We start from the raw sequence: 19,767 nt of genomic DNA on the forward strand, positions 1-19,767 counted from the left end.
CCCCTGGATTTTCTTGTCTTTGCACAGGGGGCCTGGGGCTGCCCAGGGTCCCCCATCCATCCATCCCCTGTTCCAGCCCAGAGCCACTGCCCACACATGGGTATTTCCAGAAACCAGGACAGCCAGGCCTGATTATTCAGCGTCAGGGAAGGAGGGAGGAGGAGGAGGAGGAAGAGACAGCAGCCAAAAAAAGCTGGAGGCAGAGTGGAGGAGGGGGAGGGGGAGGGCACTGGACAGAGATGGAGGAAAGCGGGGAGAGAGGGTGTGACGGGTCTTGGATCCGGAGAGGAGGAAAGGCAGAGATTTCACCAGGGCTCAGCCAGGTCAAACTAGGAAGGGTAGACGGATGAGAAGGAACGGACAAGGAAATCCAGAGAAGAGTCCTGCCAGGGGAGAGGCCTGAAGGTTGGAATCAGCCTGTTACGTGATGACATGTCTTAGGCAAAGGGGTCCTCTGACAGCAACAGGAATTTTAGGGCAGCTAAGTTGGGATCGCCCTGTCTCCCACCTCCCACCTTCTGCATGAGAAAGAAAATAAACCCTAAATCCATCAGTAGACAACATAGGTGACAGCAAAGGGCAGGGCTCCCAGCCCTAGGAAACCCACTCAGGGCCCACCTGGCTTTCCTGAGACTACCTAAGAGTAACCTACTCTTCTCCCACACAGATCCCAGAAGTCCTCTCTGCTTCTTGCCCCAGCTTTACTCATCACCCAGCCTTTGGGGTTGCATTTGCTCAGTGAAGGCTTATCAGGCATTTACTGCATGCTAGGCACCGGGTCTGGGTTTCCCTCAGGACAAATTGAGCTGGCTGAAACACGGGACAGGTCTCATCCAAAGTGGGAGTCAGCCCCACTCCAGAGGAATTGAAAGTAGCCTTGGCTGTGGTGCAGAATGAGACCACCAGGCAGGGAGGACCTCTTCCCAGATCTCAGAGCAAGGGTTTCTCATTTGTATAATTTGTGCCAATCAAGCCAGGACTGGAATTTGAAGGAAGCTAGAATTGGAGACTATGAATGAGAATGTCAAGTTACATTAGGCCTTGAAAGAAAGGCTTGAAGTGGCTGGGCTGGAGATTGGTGGGAACAGCAAGTCATGGGCAGGGCATAGAGAGTGAAGGGAGACTGTTGATGGATGAAGTGGGAGAAGCCACTGAGGCCAGATCAGGCGGAGCCTTGAATGCCAGGCCCCAAACTCTGGGATTTTTCCTTTAAGCAGTGGGGAGCCATGGGAGGGATTTGAGTAGGGTAGTGACATAGTTAACATTGCATTTTAAATAGATGCTCTGACGGCTGTGCTGAAAACAGAAGGGAGGGGGAAGAGACTGGAGATGCTAAAATTGGCAGGAACGATGGTCGCCTTAGCCAGGGGAGGTGGCAGAGGAGCTGGTGAGAAGTGAGTGGATTCCAGAGATGTGTGGGAGGTAAAACGAACCATTTATTGGGCCCTGTGCTAAGTGCATTACAGTGATTATCTCGTTGAATCAGTGCAACAACCTTATGGGTACCATTTAAACCATCTTACTTGTCCAAGGTCAAACAAGAAGAAATATCAGAGGTGGGATTCAAATTTAAGCACTTCGATGCCAAGATCCATGCTTTTAACCCCTCCTGTCTACTGCTTCCCCCAATAAGGTAACTGGGAAGTATCCATTACATATTTGTATGAATTTTCATGTTTAAAAGAACAGGTATTGGGCTGGGCATGGTCACTCATGCCCATAATTCTAGCACTTTGGGAGGCTGAGGCGAGAGGATCACTTGAGCCCAGGAGTTCAAGACCAGCCTGAGCAACAAAGTGAGACCTCGTCTCTACAAGAAAAAATAAAAAAATTAGCTGGGCATGGTGGCTCACACCTATGGTCAGATACACAGACAGCTGAGGTAGGAGGATCACTCGAGCCCAGGAGGTGGAGGCTGCAGTGAGCCATACTCATGACACTGCACTCCAGCCTGGGCAACACAGAGAGACCCTGTCTCAAAAAAAAAAAAAAAAAAAGAAAGAAAGAAAGAAATATATATTTAATCAGAAGTTTCAAAATTCAAAAAGTAGGCTGGGTGCAGTGGCTCACACCTGTAATCCTAGCACTTTGGGAGGCCAAGGCAGACAGTGGATCACTTGGGGTCAGGAGTTTACAACCAGCCTGGCCAACATGGTAAAACCCCGTCTCTACTAAAAATACAAAAAAAGCAAAAATTAGCTGGACATGGTGTCATGTGCCTGTAATCCCAGCTACTCAGGAAGCTGAAGCAGGAGAATCGCTTGAACCCAGGAGGCCGATGTTGCAGTGAACTGAGATTGCACCACTGCACTCCAGCCTGGGCAACAGAGTGAGACTGTCTCAAAAACAAAGCAAAACAAGAAACTACTGAGATACTGTTTTTCATCTTTCAGGGTAGTGAGTATCAAAAAGTTTGATAATGTTCCATATTGGCAGGTTGGCCAGAAACAAGCATTCTCATAAATTGCCTGTGGAAGTTTCATTGGTATAACCTGTATAGAAGGCAATTGGGCAAAATCTAGAAAAATAAATTCATTCACTGCTTGGTTTACCTTCATACTTCTAGGAATTTATCTTACAGATAGACTCATACATGTGCTAGAAGATATATAAGATGATATCTGGTGTGTGCTGCATTCAGCGCTGCACAAGGATTTAAAGACCCAAGAGGGAATGGTGGGGGATAAAGAAAGACACAGACACAGACGTAGAGAAAGCTGGGCCAGGTGGTTTGAGAGGTGAGGATGTTAGTTTTTTTGGCCTTGACCTGTTTTAGTGTACTTTATTTTATATGTTTACAAAGCACATAGCAGAGGGAGGGTGCAGTTACTTAGAACAGCCTGTGGTTATTATTTTTATACTTCAGTTAACATACTTTAGCTAAAAACTATCTTGCAGCCAGGTTGGTGAAAGGTGGTTATCTCTTTTTAGTCCTGTTTGTTCTTCTTTGAGACACACACATTCTCCTCCTGTGGTTTCAGTTTTCCGAAGTTCAACCAAAGTTCACAGCAGCCTTGCTGCTGATCCCCCTAGAGGGGGTAGACTACTCTGGCTCCCTACAATGATACACTACCAGGCCATTTATTTTTTATTATATATTTTTTTGAGGCAGAATCTCAAAAGGTACAAAGGGGTATAAAGTGAAAAGTTTCCCTATCCTCTGGAAGCACATAGTGTTATCAGGTGTCTTTTATAGACATATAAGATGGTGTGCTGAAAAAAAAGATGGTGTACTGATAAGTTAGCACAGTGGCTAAGAGTAACAGGTGCTGGAGCCAGACTTCCTGGGTTTATATCCTGGTTCTACCATTTACCAGCTGTGTGAACTTAGGAAAATTCCTCTCTGACTCTTAGTTTATTCAGCTGTAAAATGAAGATAGTTGTCATACCTGTCCCATAGGGCTACAGTGAGAATTTAAGTGAGTAATACAGGCAAAGTTCTCTAAACAGTACTTAACAGAAAAGAGCCACAATTTAAATGTTAGCTAGTCTCTGTCAGATATAACCCTTCTTTCTCTTCTCTTTGTACACAATTCCCACACAGCTTGGCATCTTGCATTTTTTACTTAACTAAATATCTTGGCAATCATTCCATAGCTCCATGTTATTATAATGACAGCGACATAGTATCAGAGTTTATTTAAACAGGCTACCAGCAATTTTTTTTTTTTTGAGACGGAGTTTCGCTCTTGTTGCCCAGGCTGGAGTGCAATGGTGAAATCTCACCTCACCGCAACCTCTGCCTCCCGGGTTCAAGCAATTCTCCCACTTCAGCCTCCCGAGTAGCTGGGTTATAGGCATGTACCACCATGCTCTGCTAGTTTTGTATTTTTAATAGAGACGGGGTTTCTCCATGTTGGTCAACCTGGTCTTGAACTTCCAGCCTCAGGTGATCCGCCTGCCTCAGCCTCCCAAAGTGCTGGGATTACAAGCGTGAACCACCACGCCCAGACACATTCTTTATCCTGTTATAAACAGCCCTGGCCCGGCATGGTGGCTCACACCTGTAATCCCAGAACTTTGGGAGGCCAAGGTGGGTGGATCACATGAGATCATGAGTTTGTGACCAGCCTAGCCAATATGGAAAAACTCGTCTCTACTAAAAATACAAAAAAAAAAAAAAAAAAAAAAATTAGGTGAGCGAGGTGGCGGGTGCCTTTAATCCCAGCTATTCGGGAGGCTGAGGCAGGAAGAATTGCTTGAACCCAGGAGGCAGAGGTTGCAGTGAGCTGAGATCTCACCACTGCACTCCAGCCTGGGCAACAGAGCAAGACTCTGTCTCAAAACTAAATAAATAAATAAATAAAAATAAACAGCCTAGTCGTGTATCATCTTATACATACATCTTTTAGCACATGTATGAGTCTATCTGTAAGATAAATTCCTAGAAGTACGAAGCTGAACCAAACACTAAATGAGTTTGTTACTTTTTTATATTTTGCCCAATCACCTTCTACACAGGTTACACCAATGAAACTTCCACAGGCGATTTATGAGAATGCTTGTTTCTGGCCAACCTACCAATATGGAACATTATCAAACTTTTTGATACTACCCTCAAAGATGAAAAACAGTATCTCAGTAGTTTTTGTTTGTTTGTTTTGTTTTTGAGATGGAATCTTGCTCTGTTGCCCAGGCTGGAGTGCAGTGGTGCATTCTCGGCTCACTGCAACCTCTGCGTCCTGGGTTCAAGCGATTCTCCTGCCTCAGCCTCCTGAGTAACTGGGATTACAGGTGTCCACCACCAAACCCGGCTAATTTTTGTATTTTCAGTAGAGATGGGGTTTCACCATGTTGGCCAGGCTAGTCTCAAACTCCTGACTTCAAGTGATCCGCCCCCCTCAGCCTCCCAAAGTGCTGAGATTACCGGCGTGAGCCACTGCACCGCAGCCGAATTTGAGTATCTTAAGCCCCAACTGTATTTTGGATTTTGCATCATGGCCATCACTGTTGACCTTAATGGGCCTAGTTTCAGTTGCATGAAGGAGGGTTATTCCAATTAAGAGAGAGGTAAGGAATAAATAGCAGGTAAAGTGATAGAGTTAGAGTAGGCATTAATTTGACAAAGAGGAAGAGAGAAATAAGGGAAATGCTTAGGGGGGAAAGGAGAGGGTTTTAGGATGTGCTTAAAATGGAGACTATAAAAAAGGAACCTGGGCCGGGCGCGGTGGCTCACGCCTGTAATCCTAGCACTTTGGGAGGCCGAGGTGGGTGGATTACCTGAGGTCAGGAGTTCAAGACCAGCCTGGCCATCATGGTGAAACCCCATCTTAAAAAAAAAAAAAAAAAAAAAAAAAAACGAAAAAGGAACCCGGAAGACCTTAACCGCGTTAAAACTGCAGGGACTATGGGCACTGCCAGCTACTAGCTGGCTGACCTTGTGCGAGTCACTTAACCTCTCTGGGGACTCATTTTCCTCATCTGTAAAAATGGCCTCATAGTCCCTACGACATAGGACTTCTGTAAGCACTAAATGAGAGAACACGTTTAACAAATTCAGAAAAGGGCATGGCAAAGTTGTCACACTGTAGGACCCAGCAGGGAGGTCTCTTCTCCCGAGCCCTCGAGCTGTGTTTTCCCAAGGCATATTCGCCGCATGCCCTCGCGGCTCCAGCCTCCGGGCCGGAATGGCTGCCGGTGAAGACCGTGGTATAACCCGCTGTGCGCAGGCGCGCGGCGGGCGAGGAGGGGGCTCGAGGGGCGGGGCTGCAGCCGCCTGGGCTGTTCCAACGAGCGCGCGCCGCCCCCGCCGCGCCCCGCGCCGCCCTTGCTAGCAGGCGCCTCCCGCCCCCTGCATTGCTGATGCTGCTGCTGGCAGACATGGACGTGGTGAATCAGGTACGCGCTCCAGCACCGTGGACAGAGCCCGCCGCGGCCCGGCTGCCCGGGCCGGGTAGCTCTGGCCCGCCGACTCTGGGAGGTAGTAGCCAGGATCTGGCAGCGGAGACCTGGTCCCTGGCTCTGGGGCTGGGGGTCTGCGGCAGGCGAAGGGGAGGAAGGGGGAGATGGAGAAAAGGAGCGCGCTCTTTGCCGCAGCGAGGGCCATCCTCACTGCCGCAGCGGGGGGCCCCCGGAGCCCAGCTCATTACTGGCGACCGCGAGGGGAGGAAGAGGGGCCTGGGGGCTGGAGTGAGGGCAAGGGACAAGGGGAGGGGAGAGTGGAAGGAAGTTGGGGGGGGGCTGCGGATAAGCTAGGAAATATAGCGACAGAAGGTGTGGGGGCGGGGGTGGGGGAGAGGGCTGGCACCCGCCCCTCCCAAACAGACCGTACCCCCAGAGGCGACCACCCCTTCCCCCAGAGCAGACCTAAGGGACAATCCGGTTTTGCTCCCTCCAAAATCCCCAGTCTCCTCACCCCCAACACACAGTTACTGAAGCCATGTCCCAGCCCTCCCCCACCTTAATCAGTCCAGACCCTCTCCGCCATCTCTCTCCTTGGCCACCTCAGAAATTCACCCCCAACCAGTCCCAACCATTCCCCATCCCCATCATTTCAGACCTCCACCACCACTGTCATCTGACACACCTTTACCGCTGCAGCCCCTTCCCCCACCCCAGCCGAACGGACTCCTGCCCTGTTATGACTCACCTTCGCCATCACGACCCCCCCCACCCGAATGCACCCAACTCCATCCCCACGCTCCACCCGAACCCCTTCCCCATCTGACTCGCCTTTACATTTCAGACCTGCTCCCTCTCCGTAACTAGTCCTGACCTCATCCCCATCTTCCTCACCCCCCGACCTCCTCTGCCATCTGACTCGCCATCTCTTCAGACCTCCCCATCAGTCCTTGGACCCCGGGGCACTTCTCTCAGAGACCCTGGGACTCACACCTTCTCCAAGGTGTCACTTTCTCCTTCTCACTCCCTCCCCGAGGTCACAAGCTCCATCCTCAGGGGTCATTGACTGGCAGCCTTGCACCTCACCTCCCTCTCTACCTCCAACAACCCCACCCTTTCCCCACTGTTTCTCTCCTCAGCTGGTGGCTGGGGGTCAGTTCCGGGTGGTCAAGGAGCCCCTCGGCTTTGTGAAGGTGCTGCAATGGGTGAGTGTGGTCCAGGCTGTTGGGGGAGAGTGCAGGGAGAGAGGGAGGTCATGGGGTCCAGAAGAGCAGGGGTGGAGTAGGGGCAGGTAGACAGGGATGAGTGCGGGGGTTGTAGGGGATGGTGAGGTTTCAGGGGTTTGAGGCCAGAAAACAGATGAGCTGTGACGTCACATAGGGCTGAGGGTACCCCCGTCGTGAAGTGGGAGATTGTGACGTCCTACCTCCTCTCCTGAAGTGAGGGAGGGGTGGGGGAGGTGGAGCCTGTAGCAGATGCTGGCTGAGAGATGCAAAGCCAGAGAAACTCAGAGACAGTGAAGGTGACAGAGAGAATGAGAAACAGAGAACGAGGGAGAGAGAGATGGAAATACTGAGGAAAAAAAGAGATACAGAGATGAGTAGAGATACAGAGATAAGAGAGAAGAGACAAACAGAAACAAAGGGAGACACAGAGAACAGAGATGCAAAGAGAAACAGACGCAGAGAGAGGCAGGAAAACAGGGTGAGGGAGAGAGAGACACAGAGAGAAAGAGACATTCAGAAAAAAGAGAAACCAACACACTGAGAGAAGCAAGAAGGAGACAGAGAGAGAGCCATCCGGAGACTGAGTGAGAGATAGGACAGAGAGACAGAGACAAACAGACCAAGAAACAGAAAGATACAGACATACAGGCCTACACTTACATAGACAGAGAAAAAAAGAGACAGAAAGAGACACTGAGAGATCGGATAGGCAGAGGCAGAAAGGATCAGAGACAGAGAGACAAAGAGACATCTGAGAAAGACAAAGACACATAGAGAAACAGAGATACCGAGAGAAACAGAGTCACAGTGAGATACACAGAGAACAACAGAGACAAACAGAGAGGAGGGAGGTCAGAATGGAGAGGCAGAGACAGAGAGAGACACAGAGAGAGAAATAGGAAGAGACAGCCATACCCTTGTAATCAGCTTGTCCTTGGTCCCGATGAGCCCTGATTAGGGGGTGGGGGTGGGGACTGCTCCATCTGCTGCTGCCTGTGCTGGGCCCCCGATCTGTCCAGAGGAGGGCACCTCCCTCCCACATGCACACAGGCTCACTGTGGCCATCCCCATCCCTGCTGCCCAAGGTCTTCGCCATCTTCGCCTTTGCCACATGCGGCAGCTACAGTGGGGAGCTCCAGCTGAGCGTGGATTGTGCCAACAAGACTGAGAGTGACCTCAGCATCGAGGTCGAGTTCGAGTACCCCTTCAGGTGTGCTCCCACCCTGGGAACCCAACAGACCTGGGAGAGGAAGGGGCAGGGTGGAACTGGCCAATACTCCCCCCACCCCCAGTAGCTCCTGCCCAGCTCCCACCTGAAGAGGCCACATTCCCTGGGATCATTGAGCACCTGCCTTGTACCTGGCACTGCTCTGGACTCTAGGACTATGTGGTGAGCAAGGCAGACATAGGCTATGGCCTTCTGGCTCTGTTCCAGCTAAGGGGTAAGGGACAGGCAATAAACAAGATACAAAAGTAAAAGACAGGTGTATCTACATACCTTAACCCAGTAGGTGCTCAATTAATGTGAGCCCATATTATTATTTAATCCCCATTCATTCATTCTATACACATTTTTGAGAACTTATTGTATATCAGGTACTACTCAAAGTGCTGGGAACATGATAGTCACTAAAACAGACCCAACTCCCTACCTTCATGGACCCTACATTATAACAAATAAATTAACAAAGAAGATAATTGCAGACTGAGAGAAACTCAAGGAGGGGATCCTCATGTAGGGTTTTATGGTAGAGAAGAGAATAATGAGGGGCACTGCTTACATATAGGGAAAAAATAAACCCAATTAAACAATTCTGACATTTATTGAGCTCACACTGTGTGCCAGGCACTACACTGGGTGCTAGATGCACAAGAATGAGTACGGCTGGCATGGGTGCTACCCTCACGACGATATTTACCTCCTGCAGGGTGGGACGACAGAGACCCATAGACACAATCCCAGTTCGGGTTTCTGAGACTGTCCCACTCTTTGGCCAAATTACATAACTACTCTGGGTCTCAATTTCCTCATCTGTAAAAGGGAATACTAATGATATCTACCTCACAGGGTCGTGGTTAGCGTTCAATGAGTTAATACTCATCAGGTGCTTGGCACAGTGCCTGGCACACAATAAATGTTCCATCAATGTTTATTCAATAAGTAAAATAAATTTAAGGGACTCAGGAAAGAGGACAGGTATTGAGTTGGAAACTGGGGGTTTCTGAGCACTGAGGGTAAATGTAGGTTCAAGAGATCACCCAGTAGGGGGAAGAGTGAAAACAGAGGAAAACCTAGCACAGGCCCTGAGCAATGATGGAAAAGAGAAGAGGTGCCAGGGAAGTGTGACCTGAGAGGCAGAGGGGCAGTCAGGTATCCATGAGTCCATAGAGGCAAGGGAGAAGAGAGTTTGGGGAAGGAGGGGGAGCTGGCAGCATGGGACACTGCTTAAAGCCGGCCCTTTGGGGATCCACAAGACCACAACCATCCCCTGTGCCCCCTCCCCATGCCTCCCATGTCTAGAACTTTGGGTTCTAAGGCTCTAACCCACAGGTCCCCCAGAAAAAGTCCTTGCCCTTCCCCCTGAGCAAATCCCCCCAGACTGCCCTGATACCCAAAGACCTCTCATTCCCTCTCAGGTACCCCCTCTCCTGACCCAGACCACCAGAAACAGAAACTCAAATTCAGATGCAACTCCTAGCTCCATCACTTAGGAGCTGTACAACCTTGGGCAAGTAACAACCTTGCTAAGCCTCTGTTGATTCATCTGTAAAAAGGATATAATAATGCCTGCTTTTTAGATGAGAACATGTACTGGAAGGAAATTGAAAAAGAAAAAAATAAAAATGCTTGCTTTAGAGAACTGATGGAAGCTGTCATTAAATGAGACAATTATGTAAAGTGCTTAGTAGGTGATTAATAAATGCAAGCCTCTTCCATCAGGGCCTTTGCTATACAAGGGCATTGGCACCATTTGCTCAGTCTCAGGATCCTGGCCTCCAATCTGAGACCGTACTCCAGTACTTCTCCCCACAGACATTTTCTTTCCATAGCCCCCACCTCTCCTCCATCACACCACAGGAAAGGCCTTACTCCCAGGACACCTCCCCTCTTCCCTCACATACACACACCCTGTTCTAAGATCCCTTTACCCTCCTTTCTGTCTGTCTTTTCCTGTTGTCTAGTCACTGGGCTATCCTCTGCTACTCATACATTTTTTTCTCTCAGGGACCTGAACTGGGGTGGGGGAGAAGAGTCAACATGAGGTAGGGAAAAAACAAGGTTCAGATCCCAACTCTGACATTCCCTTGCCAGCTGTGTGACTTTAGGCAAGTTAATGCACTTCCCTGAGCCTCTGTTTCCGCCTCTGTACATTTCATTTGATAAACATTTCTTGAGCACCTGCTAGGTGCCAGCACTGCTCCAGGTCATGGAGATACGGCGGTGAAAACAGAGGAAAAAGCCCTGCCCTCTTATAGTTACAGTCAAAATCAAGATAAAAAAAATAAAATACAGGCCGGGCGCAGTGGCTCATGCCTATAATCCCAACACTTTGGGAGGTTGAGGCAGGTGGATCATGAGGTCAGGAGTTCAAGACTAGCCTGACTAGATGGTGAAACCCCATCTCTACTAAAAACTACAAAAATTAGCCAGGAGCAGTGGTGCAAACCTGTAATCTCAGCTACTTGGGAGGCTGAGGCAGGAGAATCACTTGAACCTGGGGGCAGAGGTTACAATGAGCCAAGATTGAGCTATTGCATTCCAGCCTGGGTGACAGAGTGAGACACTATCTCAAAAAAATAAATAAATAAAAATAAAATAAAATACATGATATGTCATATAGGGACCACTACTAGAGGTGGTGCAAGGAAGGAAGCAGCCTAAGGAGTGCTGGTTAAGAGAATGTTCCATTTAATTTTAAGTAGGGAGATCAGGGAACGTCTCACTGAGAAGGTGACAGTTGAGCAAAGCTTCAAGAAGATGAGTGAGAAAGACCCGAAGCTATCTAGGGGAAAGCATTCCTGGTAAAGGGAACAGCCAGTGCAAATAAACATCCTGGGGCGGGAGGATGCCTGGCAAGTTCTAGAAATAATCTAGAGGCCAGAGTGCTTGGGTTGGAGTGAGGGATGAATAACACCTATCTCACCAGGATGTTTTGAGCAATTAATGAAATGTGACTGGTACATAGTAGGTGCTCGATGAATGGTTATTTCCTCCTCCTGGGGCCTTGTCAGAATCAGGGGGACCCATGATTGGGCTGGAGGGTTGAGGGGGTTCTTAGGGGCTGGGCCACACCTGCCCACCTCTGTCTACAGGCTGCACCAAGTGTACTTTGATGCACCCACCTGCCGAGGGGGCACCACCAAGGTCTTCTTAGTTGGGGACTACTCCTCGTCAGCCGAATTCTTTGTCACCGTGGCAGTGTTTGCCTTCCTCTACTCCATGGGGGCTCTGGCCACCTACATCTTCCTGCAGAACAAGTACCGAGAGAACAACAAAGGCCCCATGATGGTGAGTGCCCACAGCCACTTGCATGTAGGGACCATGGGGACATGAGATCTCAGGGAAACAGCCATGCTCACAGACCACACCAAATCCCAGGCAGGCCCACATGCAAAGAGCCACCATAACAGCCACACATATAGCTGCCGCTGCTATGAGTCCACACCAAGCATCAGGGACACAAAGTCATAGAGTCACGGAGACATACAGCCCATGCAGAATCCCAGACAGGCCCACACCTGAGAACCTTCCCGCTCTCACACAACCACACAGCCTAGATCAAAGGAAGGGGCCCACAGACGTTCACTATGACAGTCATGCATGTCGTCATGCCACACAGACACACTGATTCCTACACCGCTGTACTCACACACCCTCAGCCTAGACACAAAATGACAAAAATTCCCACATGCAGACAAAAGTGGAAAGACACATTACTTTCCACAGATTCGGAAATCATCCCACAGAGTCCGCCTCCCCCCAACACCCACAGCCACATAACACAATCACACTCCCACATCCTCTGTGTCATGTACACACACAAGCCCAAGCTGGGAGGGCCACCTTCAGGTGAAAGTGTTGTGGGCTTGAGAGCTGAAAAGGCAGGGGAGAGACAGGCCTCTTCTGGGGGACCACCCCGACCAAGAAAGCCTGTGATCTGAGGAGGCCCCAGGGCCTAGTGTGAAGCAGTCCACTCACAGTGCTGTCTTCCTCACCCCTGCCTGCCTTAGGACTTTCTGGCCACGGCTGTGTTCGCCTTCATGTGGCTAGTTAGCTCATCAGCATGGGCCAAGGGGCTGTCAGACGTGAAGATGGCCACAGACCCAGAGAACATTATCAAGGAGATGCCTGTCTGCCGCCAGACAGGGAACACATGCAAGGAGCTGAGAGATCCTGTGACCTCAGGACTCAACACCTCAGTGGTAAGCCCTGGGTGCCGGCTGGAGGAGGGAGACTGGAAAATAGTCCAGTCCAGCATGGGGAGTGGTGGAGTGGGAGAATAAGAGGAGAGTCAGGGGAGATCCAAGGGGTGTCCCTGGAGAAGGCATGCCAACAGCAGCATTGAAGGATGAGCTACCAATTGCAACCACTGTGACACCACAGACTACCCCGAAAGGGGGAACATGAGAGCTTCTGTCCAGATTAGGTTTAAAAGACCTGGATCCCAGACCCAGCCAAGTCATGTGGAATTTCTGGCAACTCAGCACCCTCTTGGGACCTCAGTTTCCTCATGTGTAAAATGAAGGAAAAACTTGAAATGTTTCCCCACTTGGATGCCCCCTACTGGCTGGAGTCAGACTGTCTGAGCTCACTTCCCAGCTCTACTCTTGCAAGCTCCCAGACCTGAAACTAGTCACAGTCTCTCAGGGTTCAGTTGAGCATGTATAATCGAAGACTAATAATAGGTCCTGCTCCGAAGTTGAGTATTTAGTGAACTAATAATACGGAGTGCTCAGAAAAGAGCCTGGCACAAGGTAAAATCTTATACAAGGGTTACAGATGCTAAGGTGCTAAGATTACAACTTTTCTTTTTTGAGGGGGGATGGAGTCTCACTCTGTCACCAGGCTGGAGTGCAGTGGTGCAATCTCCACTCACTGCAACCTCTGACTCCCAGGTTCAAGCGATTCTCCTGCCTCAGCCTCCCGAGTAACTGGGACTACAGGTGCGCACCACCACACCCAGCTAATTTTTGTATTTTTAGTAGAGACGGGGTTTCACCATGTTGGCCAGGATGGTCTTGATTTCTTGACCTCATGATCTGCTCACCTCAGCCTCCCAAAGTGCTGGGATTACAGGCGTGAGCCACCGCACCTGGCCAGATTACAACTTTTCTTTCTTGTCATTTGCTGGATGTGAGACTTCAGGTAACTTCGCCCTTAAGGCCTCAGTTTCCTCAACTATAAAATGGAGATATTACTTCCTGTCCAAAACTGAATTTTAAGTGAACTAGTAACATGTAAAGCTCTTAGAAGAGAATAGCATATAGGGAAAGGTACATAAAGTGTTTTATGTCTTAAAATGACTTTATGTGGCCGGGTGTGGTAGCTCACGCCTGTAATCCTAGCACTTTGGGAGGCCGAGGCAGGCTGATCACCTGAGGTCGGTAGTTCGAGACCAACATGGAGAAACCCCGGCATGGTGGCACATGCCCATAATCCCAGCTACTCGGGAGGCTGAGGCAGGAGAATCGCTTGAACCTAGGAGGTTGCGGTGAGCCGAAATCGCACCATTGCACTCCAGCCTGGGCAACAAAAGCGAAACTCCATCTCAAAAAAAAAAAAAAATTTATGTAAGTTCCATATATTTATATTTTATACATGTGCACCTATACATATATCTGTATCTACATTTATGTATTTAGATGCATGTTAGTGGTATATCTATATTTAATAAGTTTGTGGCCAGGCGTCGTGGCTCACGCCTGTAATCCCAGCACTTTGGGAGGCCGAGGCGGGCGGATCACGAGGTCAAGAGATCAAGACCATCCTGGCCAACATGGCAAAACCCCGTCTGTACTAAAAATACAAAAATTAGCCGGGCGTGGTGGCACGTGCCTGTAGTCCCAGCTTACTCGGGAGGCTGAGGCGGAAGAATCGCTTGAACCCAGGAGGCGGAGGTTGCAGTGAGCCAAGATCGCACCACTGGGCTCCAGCCTGGCAAGAGAGCAAGACTCTGTCTCAAAAAAAAAAAAAAAATGTTTGTATCCTTACATTTTACTATATTACAAATTTTACATTTTATACATGCATAAACGTGTATATGTGCAAATAAGTAAATAATTGTATACGTAATACTGATAAGATAGCAGTATCCCCAGGACTCCAAATCCTTCTAACACGCCCTCCCCGCCAGAGGTGATTTTTCTGCACATCGACGTTCTCACGCTGGGACTCAGAGAGGGTCTGAGTTTCGGAAACCCCCACCCTGCGGAGCCTACGGATTCATTCCCCGCATGCTCATTACTGCACGCAGGGCCACCAAGGCAATGGGCAGGGGACCACAGCCGAGCCTTGTCTCCCTGCAGGTGTTCGGCTTCCTGAACCTGGTGCTCTGGATCGGCAACCTGTGGTTCGTGTTTAAGGAAACAGGCTGGGCCGCCCCGTTCCTGCGCGCGCCTCCCGGCGCCCCCGAGAAACAACCAGCACCCGGGGACGCCTACGGCGATGCGGGCTACGGGCAGGGCCCCGGCGGGTATGGGCCCCAGGATTCCTACGGGCCCCAGGGCGGCTACCAGCCCGACTACGGGCAACCAGCCGGCGGCGGTGGCGGTGGCTACGGGCCTCAGGGCGACTATGGGCAGCAAGGCTATGGCCCACAGGGTGCGCCCACCTCCTTCTCCAATCAGATGTAGTCTGGTGAGTGACCGGCGAGCGGTGCGGCCAAGGAGGGTACAAGAAAGGAGACGAGCGGGTCAGTGAGCCAATAAGAGTCAAGGGTAGAGAGTACGTAAGGTGTTTACTGGGGCAAGTAAGGACTGAAGTTTGAAGGAGCCAATCAAGAGGCAAAGCTACCGGCTAAAAGCGGAAAAATTAGCCAATGAGTGGAGAAAAGAAGAATGGTGCTTCAAGATGAACAGAATGAAGAGCCAATGGGAGGGAGGTAGAAGTGCAACTCCGAGGAAAGGCGGGGGAGAGAAGCAGAGCAACCAATAAAGGGAGGGAATAGCAGGGACTTGCGCAGTGACGAATCAGCGGTGCGCAAGAGCCACAGAAGCGACAAGGAGGTGGGTCTTAGAAGCGACTGATAACCCAATAGGTGATAAGGCCAAAATAGATGGCGAGGGTAAATGGGCGTGGATCTTGAAAGTCAGACGAGCTCACCAATCTGGCAGGAGGGGATAGATCTGCCACCTCTCCCCAACACTCGAGGGGAGGGAAGTAGTGTGAAATTTCAAAGGAGGAAGGGGGCGGGATGGGGTCCTGGAAAGGCTTGCTGGGCATTAAAAGAGAAGTGAAGGTCCAGTTCGGTGGCTGACGCCTGTATTCCCAGCACTTTGGGGGATCGAGGCGGGCGGATTGCTTGAGGCCAGGAGTTCGAGACCAGCCTGGGCAACATGATGAAACCCCCACCTCTCCAAAAAATACGAAAATTAGCCGAGCGTGGTGGCATGCATCTGTAGTCCCAACTACTCAGGAGGCTAAAGTGGGAGGATCATCTGAGCCCAGGAGGTTGAGGCTGCCGCGAGCTATGATCCTGCCACTGCACTCCAGCTAGGGTGACAGAGCAAGGCCCTGTCTCAAAAAAAAAGAAAAGAAAAGAAAAGAAAGAGAGGCAGCAGAGTGCAGTGGGTCACGCTTGTAATCCCACCTCTTTGGGAGTCCGAGGCATGCGGTTCACCTGAGGTCAGGAGTTTGAGACCAGCCTGGCCAACACGGTGAAACCCCGTCTCTACTAAAAATATAAAAATTAACCAGGTGTGGTGGCACGCGTCTGTAGTCTCAAGTACTCTGGAGACTGAGGCAGAAGAATTGCTTGAATCTGGGAGGTGGAGGTTGCAGTCAGCCGAGATTGTGCCATTGCACTCCAGTCTGGACAACAGAGTGAGACTCTGTCTCAAAAAAAAAAAAAGAGAGAAAGAGAGAAGTGAGATTTCCCTCAGATAGGAGGGAGGATATAGGGTAGAAAAGGCAGGAGGTAAAGGTTAGGGGGTGGCATGAGGTAGGGGAAGGCAAGAAGGTGGCAATACTTGGATGGAGGTAGCTTCTGGCACTGGGTTAGCCAGGATGGAAAGGGCACCCGACATCTAATTTTTCAACAAATCCTGTTGGCCCTACCTTCAAAATGTATCTATCATCTTCCCACTTCTCATTGTCATCTCTCCTGGGCCTCTTCTCAGGTCTCCACCTCCATTTCCATTCTGTTCTACTCACAGCATCCAGAAGGATTCTGTTAAATCCTAAATTAGGCCACAGTCCTCCTGTGTCAGAACTCTGCCCTGTCGCAGGCCGGAAGTGGTAGCCCACATCTGTAATCCTAGCACTTTGGGAGTGCTAGGCTTGAACTCCTGGGCTCAGGTGATCCTCCCACCTCAGCCTTCCAGGTAGCTGAGACTATAAGCATGAGCCACCATGCCCAGCTCACTTTTTTTTCCATTTCACTTATTGTCACTATATGTTATACAAGATAATCCACTCACGCATCATGTTGGCTGTGTGAAGTCTATCTCCCCCTGCTACAGTATAACCTCCACAAAGACAGCGTTCTTTGTTTTGCTCTATATAGTTTATCACAAGTGGCTAGAACAGTACCAGTTAAGAGACTATTTTTTTGGTTGGGGGAGGGAAACTAATCGTCTTGGTACCTAACCCAGTGGGGGCAAGGTCAGGTATATCTTCTTGGTAGAGGTGGCTGGGATGAAGCTGGCTCCAGGACTATAAGTGAAAAAAGAAAATACATACAGCCAGGACAAAGGCATAGCAGCCCAACCCCTATCTGAGGGCACCACCCATGTCAGACCCCCTCTCCTTTCTCCTTTTGTCTCTACAGGTCAGTGCAGCCCGGGAGGACCCCATGGGGGGGCAAGAGCTCAGGAGAAGGCCTGCCCCCTTCCCACCCCTACACCCTAGGTCTCCACCCCTCAAGCCAGGAGACCCTAACTGTCTTTGCTGTTTATATATATATATATAATATATAAATATCTATTTATCTGTCTGAGCCCTGCCCTCACTCCCCTCCCCTCATGCACTAGGTGCCCAGTCTTGAGTGGACCTCTCTCTTACCCCTGTCCCTTTCCCTGCATCCCTTGGCCCCTCTCTGTTTACCCTCCCTGTCCCCTGAGGTTAGGGGGATCTGAAAGGTGAACAGGGAGGGGACAGACCTCGGCTGTGTGGGGAGGGTGGGTGTGGCTTCAGACTCTCCTCTCTCTCCCTCCCCTCCTCCCAACTCTGGCCTTGGTTCCTCCAGCAACGCCTGCCTGAACAGAGGCCATTAGGGAAATCCACTCCAGGGTGAGAGAAAGGCAGAGATTAGGGGGGGCTTGGGGTAGAGAGGGCAGTTTAGGACCCAAGGTGATCTTGGAGAGGAGCTGTGGAGTGGAGGGGTCAGCAGCAGGGTTGGGTTCCAGACATAGTGGATCTGGAGTCTGAAGGAGAGGAGTGCGCTAAAGTATTCTGGGATGGGGCTTGGAAGGATGCTGAGGGCAGGGTTCTAAAAGGGGCAGGGCTTTAAGCGAGGCAGAATGGTGGGCTCCAGAGTGAGTAAGTGAGTCTTGGATTGGGACCACAGCCTATGGAAAGGGTGCAACTTGGAACATTTGGGAGACTGAGCTTGATTCTAAAGGGGACAGATCTTGAGCAAAGCAAGAAGTGGGATTCAGGAATGGGCGGTTTGGGACGAGATCCTCGACAGGGTTCCAGACAGTGTGGGGCTTAGAGTGGGGCTTGCATGGTGGTTTCAGAAAGGGCAGCCCCTCCCCATCGTGCAGTGAAGAAAATGTTGTACAGTGGCCAGGTCTGGGCAGTGGAGGGGGGACTTGGATAGGAGCTTCTAGGTGGGTTTTGTTAGGGGTTGGGGAGAATGGGTCTGCCTACGGCTTGGGACCGAGATGGCCTGAGAAGAGCCGAGTGATATGGCTTGTAGGGTGAGGCATGGGATCCAGAGAGAAGCACCCCACCACCCTTCCCCACTCCCGTGATGAAACAGCTAGATAATCAGAGGACAGAACCAACGGGTCTGTGGGACTGGCCCACCCCTCTTCCCCCTTCCCTGCCCCTCCCTCCCTCCACACCTCCACGAATCCTGGGGTGGTTGGAGGCCCGGTCTGGAGCCCCTATCCTGCACCCTCTGCTGTGTCTGTGATGTCAGTAGTGCCTGTGATCGTGTGTTGCCATTTTGTCTGGCTGTGGCCCCTCCCTCTCCCCTCCAGACCCCTACCCTTTCCCGAACACTTCGGTATTGTTTGAAGATCTCCCCTCCCCAAGGAAGAACAAATATGATTCTCCTCTCCCAAATAAAGTCCTTAACCACCTAGTCCACCCGGCTCTGATTGCTCAGTGTGTCTTTTTCGGGCGCCAAGGAGGGGGGTTGGCCAGGGGAGAAAGGAGAGGTGGTGAGAAGAAGATCACCCCGGACCTGCCCACCGAAGTTCAGGTTGCTGCGCCATTTCAGGCCTTTTCAAAAGTGTTAGGCAGAGGGGCATCCTCTGGGAAGCCTCTCCAGCCGATCACTCTGTCACTCTGAGTAGCCCTGCTTGCCCTCCCACTACTGGCCACCGAATGCCCTGTCGTTCTAGGATTTGGTTCTAATTCTGGTTCCTTAGCCAAGCCCCTTCCCAGCCCCTGTGGAGCCCTCTCCTCAAATCCCCAAGGGGTCTGAAAGGAGGAAACCTCACATTGCCTGTCCCCCCTAATCTTCAGACCCTGCTGTTTCTCCTTTCCCTGCCTCCGCCCAGGCTGGAGAATTGGGAGACCGGTTAGGCAAGGCCGGGGGGTGGGGCACCGGGTTGACTCCTTAGTTTATTAGTTATTCTCTTTTACCCCTCCACTCCACGGGAAGTGACAGGGACGTGTGTAATGGGGGCGGGAAAAGGTCCCCGGCGCCCACGATGGCCGCTGTCACCTCCGTGCCTAATTAGAGACCCCGGCTGAGTTCTGATTGAGGGCATGGGACCTCCCTCCTCCCAGCCCTGAGGCACAGTCAAGCCTGAGAACGCATAGAAGAGGCTCCCAGCCCTGGAACTGAGCTGGGGAAGCTGACCTGGAACTGGAGAGAGAAAAATGGGGGCGGGGGAGGGAAGGCTTTAAGATCTACTTCTCAGGACTTGGGGGGCTGGACAGCTAGGCTTATAAGGATGAGGAGAGAGAGGGGAGGAGGGCTTTGGACCCTGGTCTGGCTCTGAGAGGGGAATGAGAAGGGAGGAGTACGTATAAGATCTAGCTCTCTGGTGGCTAGGGCCAGATTCCCAGGTTCCCAGGGAGCACCACCTGGGGCTGCGGGTGAGGTTGGCGACCATTGTTACAGCATTCATCGGGACCTCACCGGCGGAGAGGAGCCAAGAGGTGTCTTTAACCCCTCTCCCAAATAAGCATCCAGAATAAATCGACACAAAACGTCAACACAGCACTCTAGCGCGCCACTCCCGAGTCTAGTCGGCCACCTCCGAGTCTCCCCCTCCTCCACTACAAAGCCCTCAAGCTCCAGGTCCTGTGAGAGGTCACGTGGCACACAGGGGTTCTGGGGGGTGTGCCTTGTGACGCCCC

At 50.9% G+C, this 19,767-nt stretch overlaps 1 protein-coding gene across 1 annotated transcript; it reads left to right on the forward strand.

Annotated features, from left to right (window-relative positions):
* Window positions 1-5,779: 5,779 nt before the first annotated feature.
* SYP (synaptophysin) lies at window positions 5,780-18,541 on the forward strand. Its single transcript, XM_012471600.2, has 7 exons — window positions 5,780-5,838; window positions 6,981-7,046; window positions 8,153-8,277; window positions 11,382-11,577; window positions 12,300-12,491; window positions 14,595-14,925; window positions 17,057-18,541. The coding sequence occupies exons 1-6, from the start codon at window positions 5,803-5,805 to the stop codon at window positions 14,919-14,921; spliced, it is 942 nt and encodes a 313-aa protein (XP_012327023.1). The 5' UTR covers window positions 5,780-5,802; the 3' UTR covers window positions 14,922-14,925; window positions 17,057-18,541.
* The last annotated feature ends 1,226 nt before the right edge of the window (window positions 18,542-19,767 follow it).

Source organism: Aotus nancymaae, unplaced genomic scaffold (genome assembly GCF_030222135.1).
Source record: "Aotus nancymaae isolate 86718 unplaced genomic scaffold, 86718_ANA_hifiasm-v0.15.2.pri h1tg000058l, whole genome shotgun sequence".
In the NCBI taxonomy this organism is placed as follows: domain Eukaryota; kingdom Metazoa; phylum Chordata; class Mammalia; order Primates; family Aotidae; genus Aotus; species Aotus nancymaae.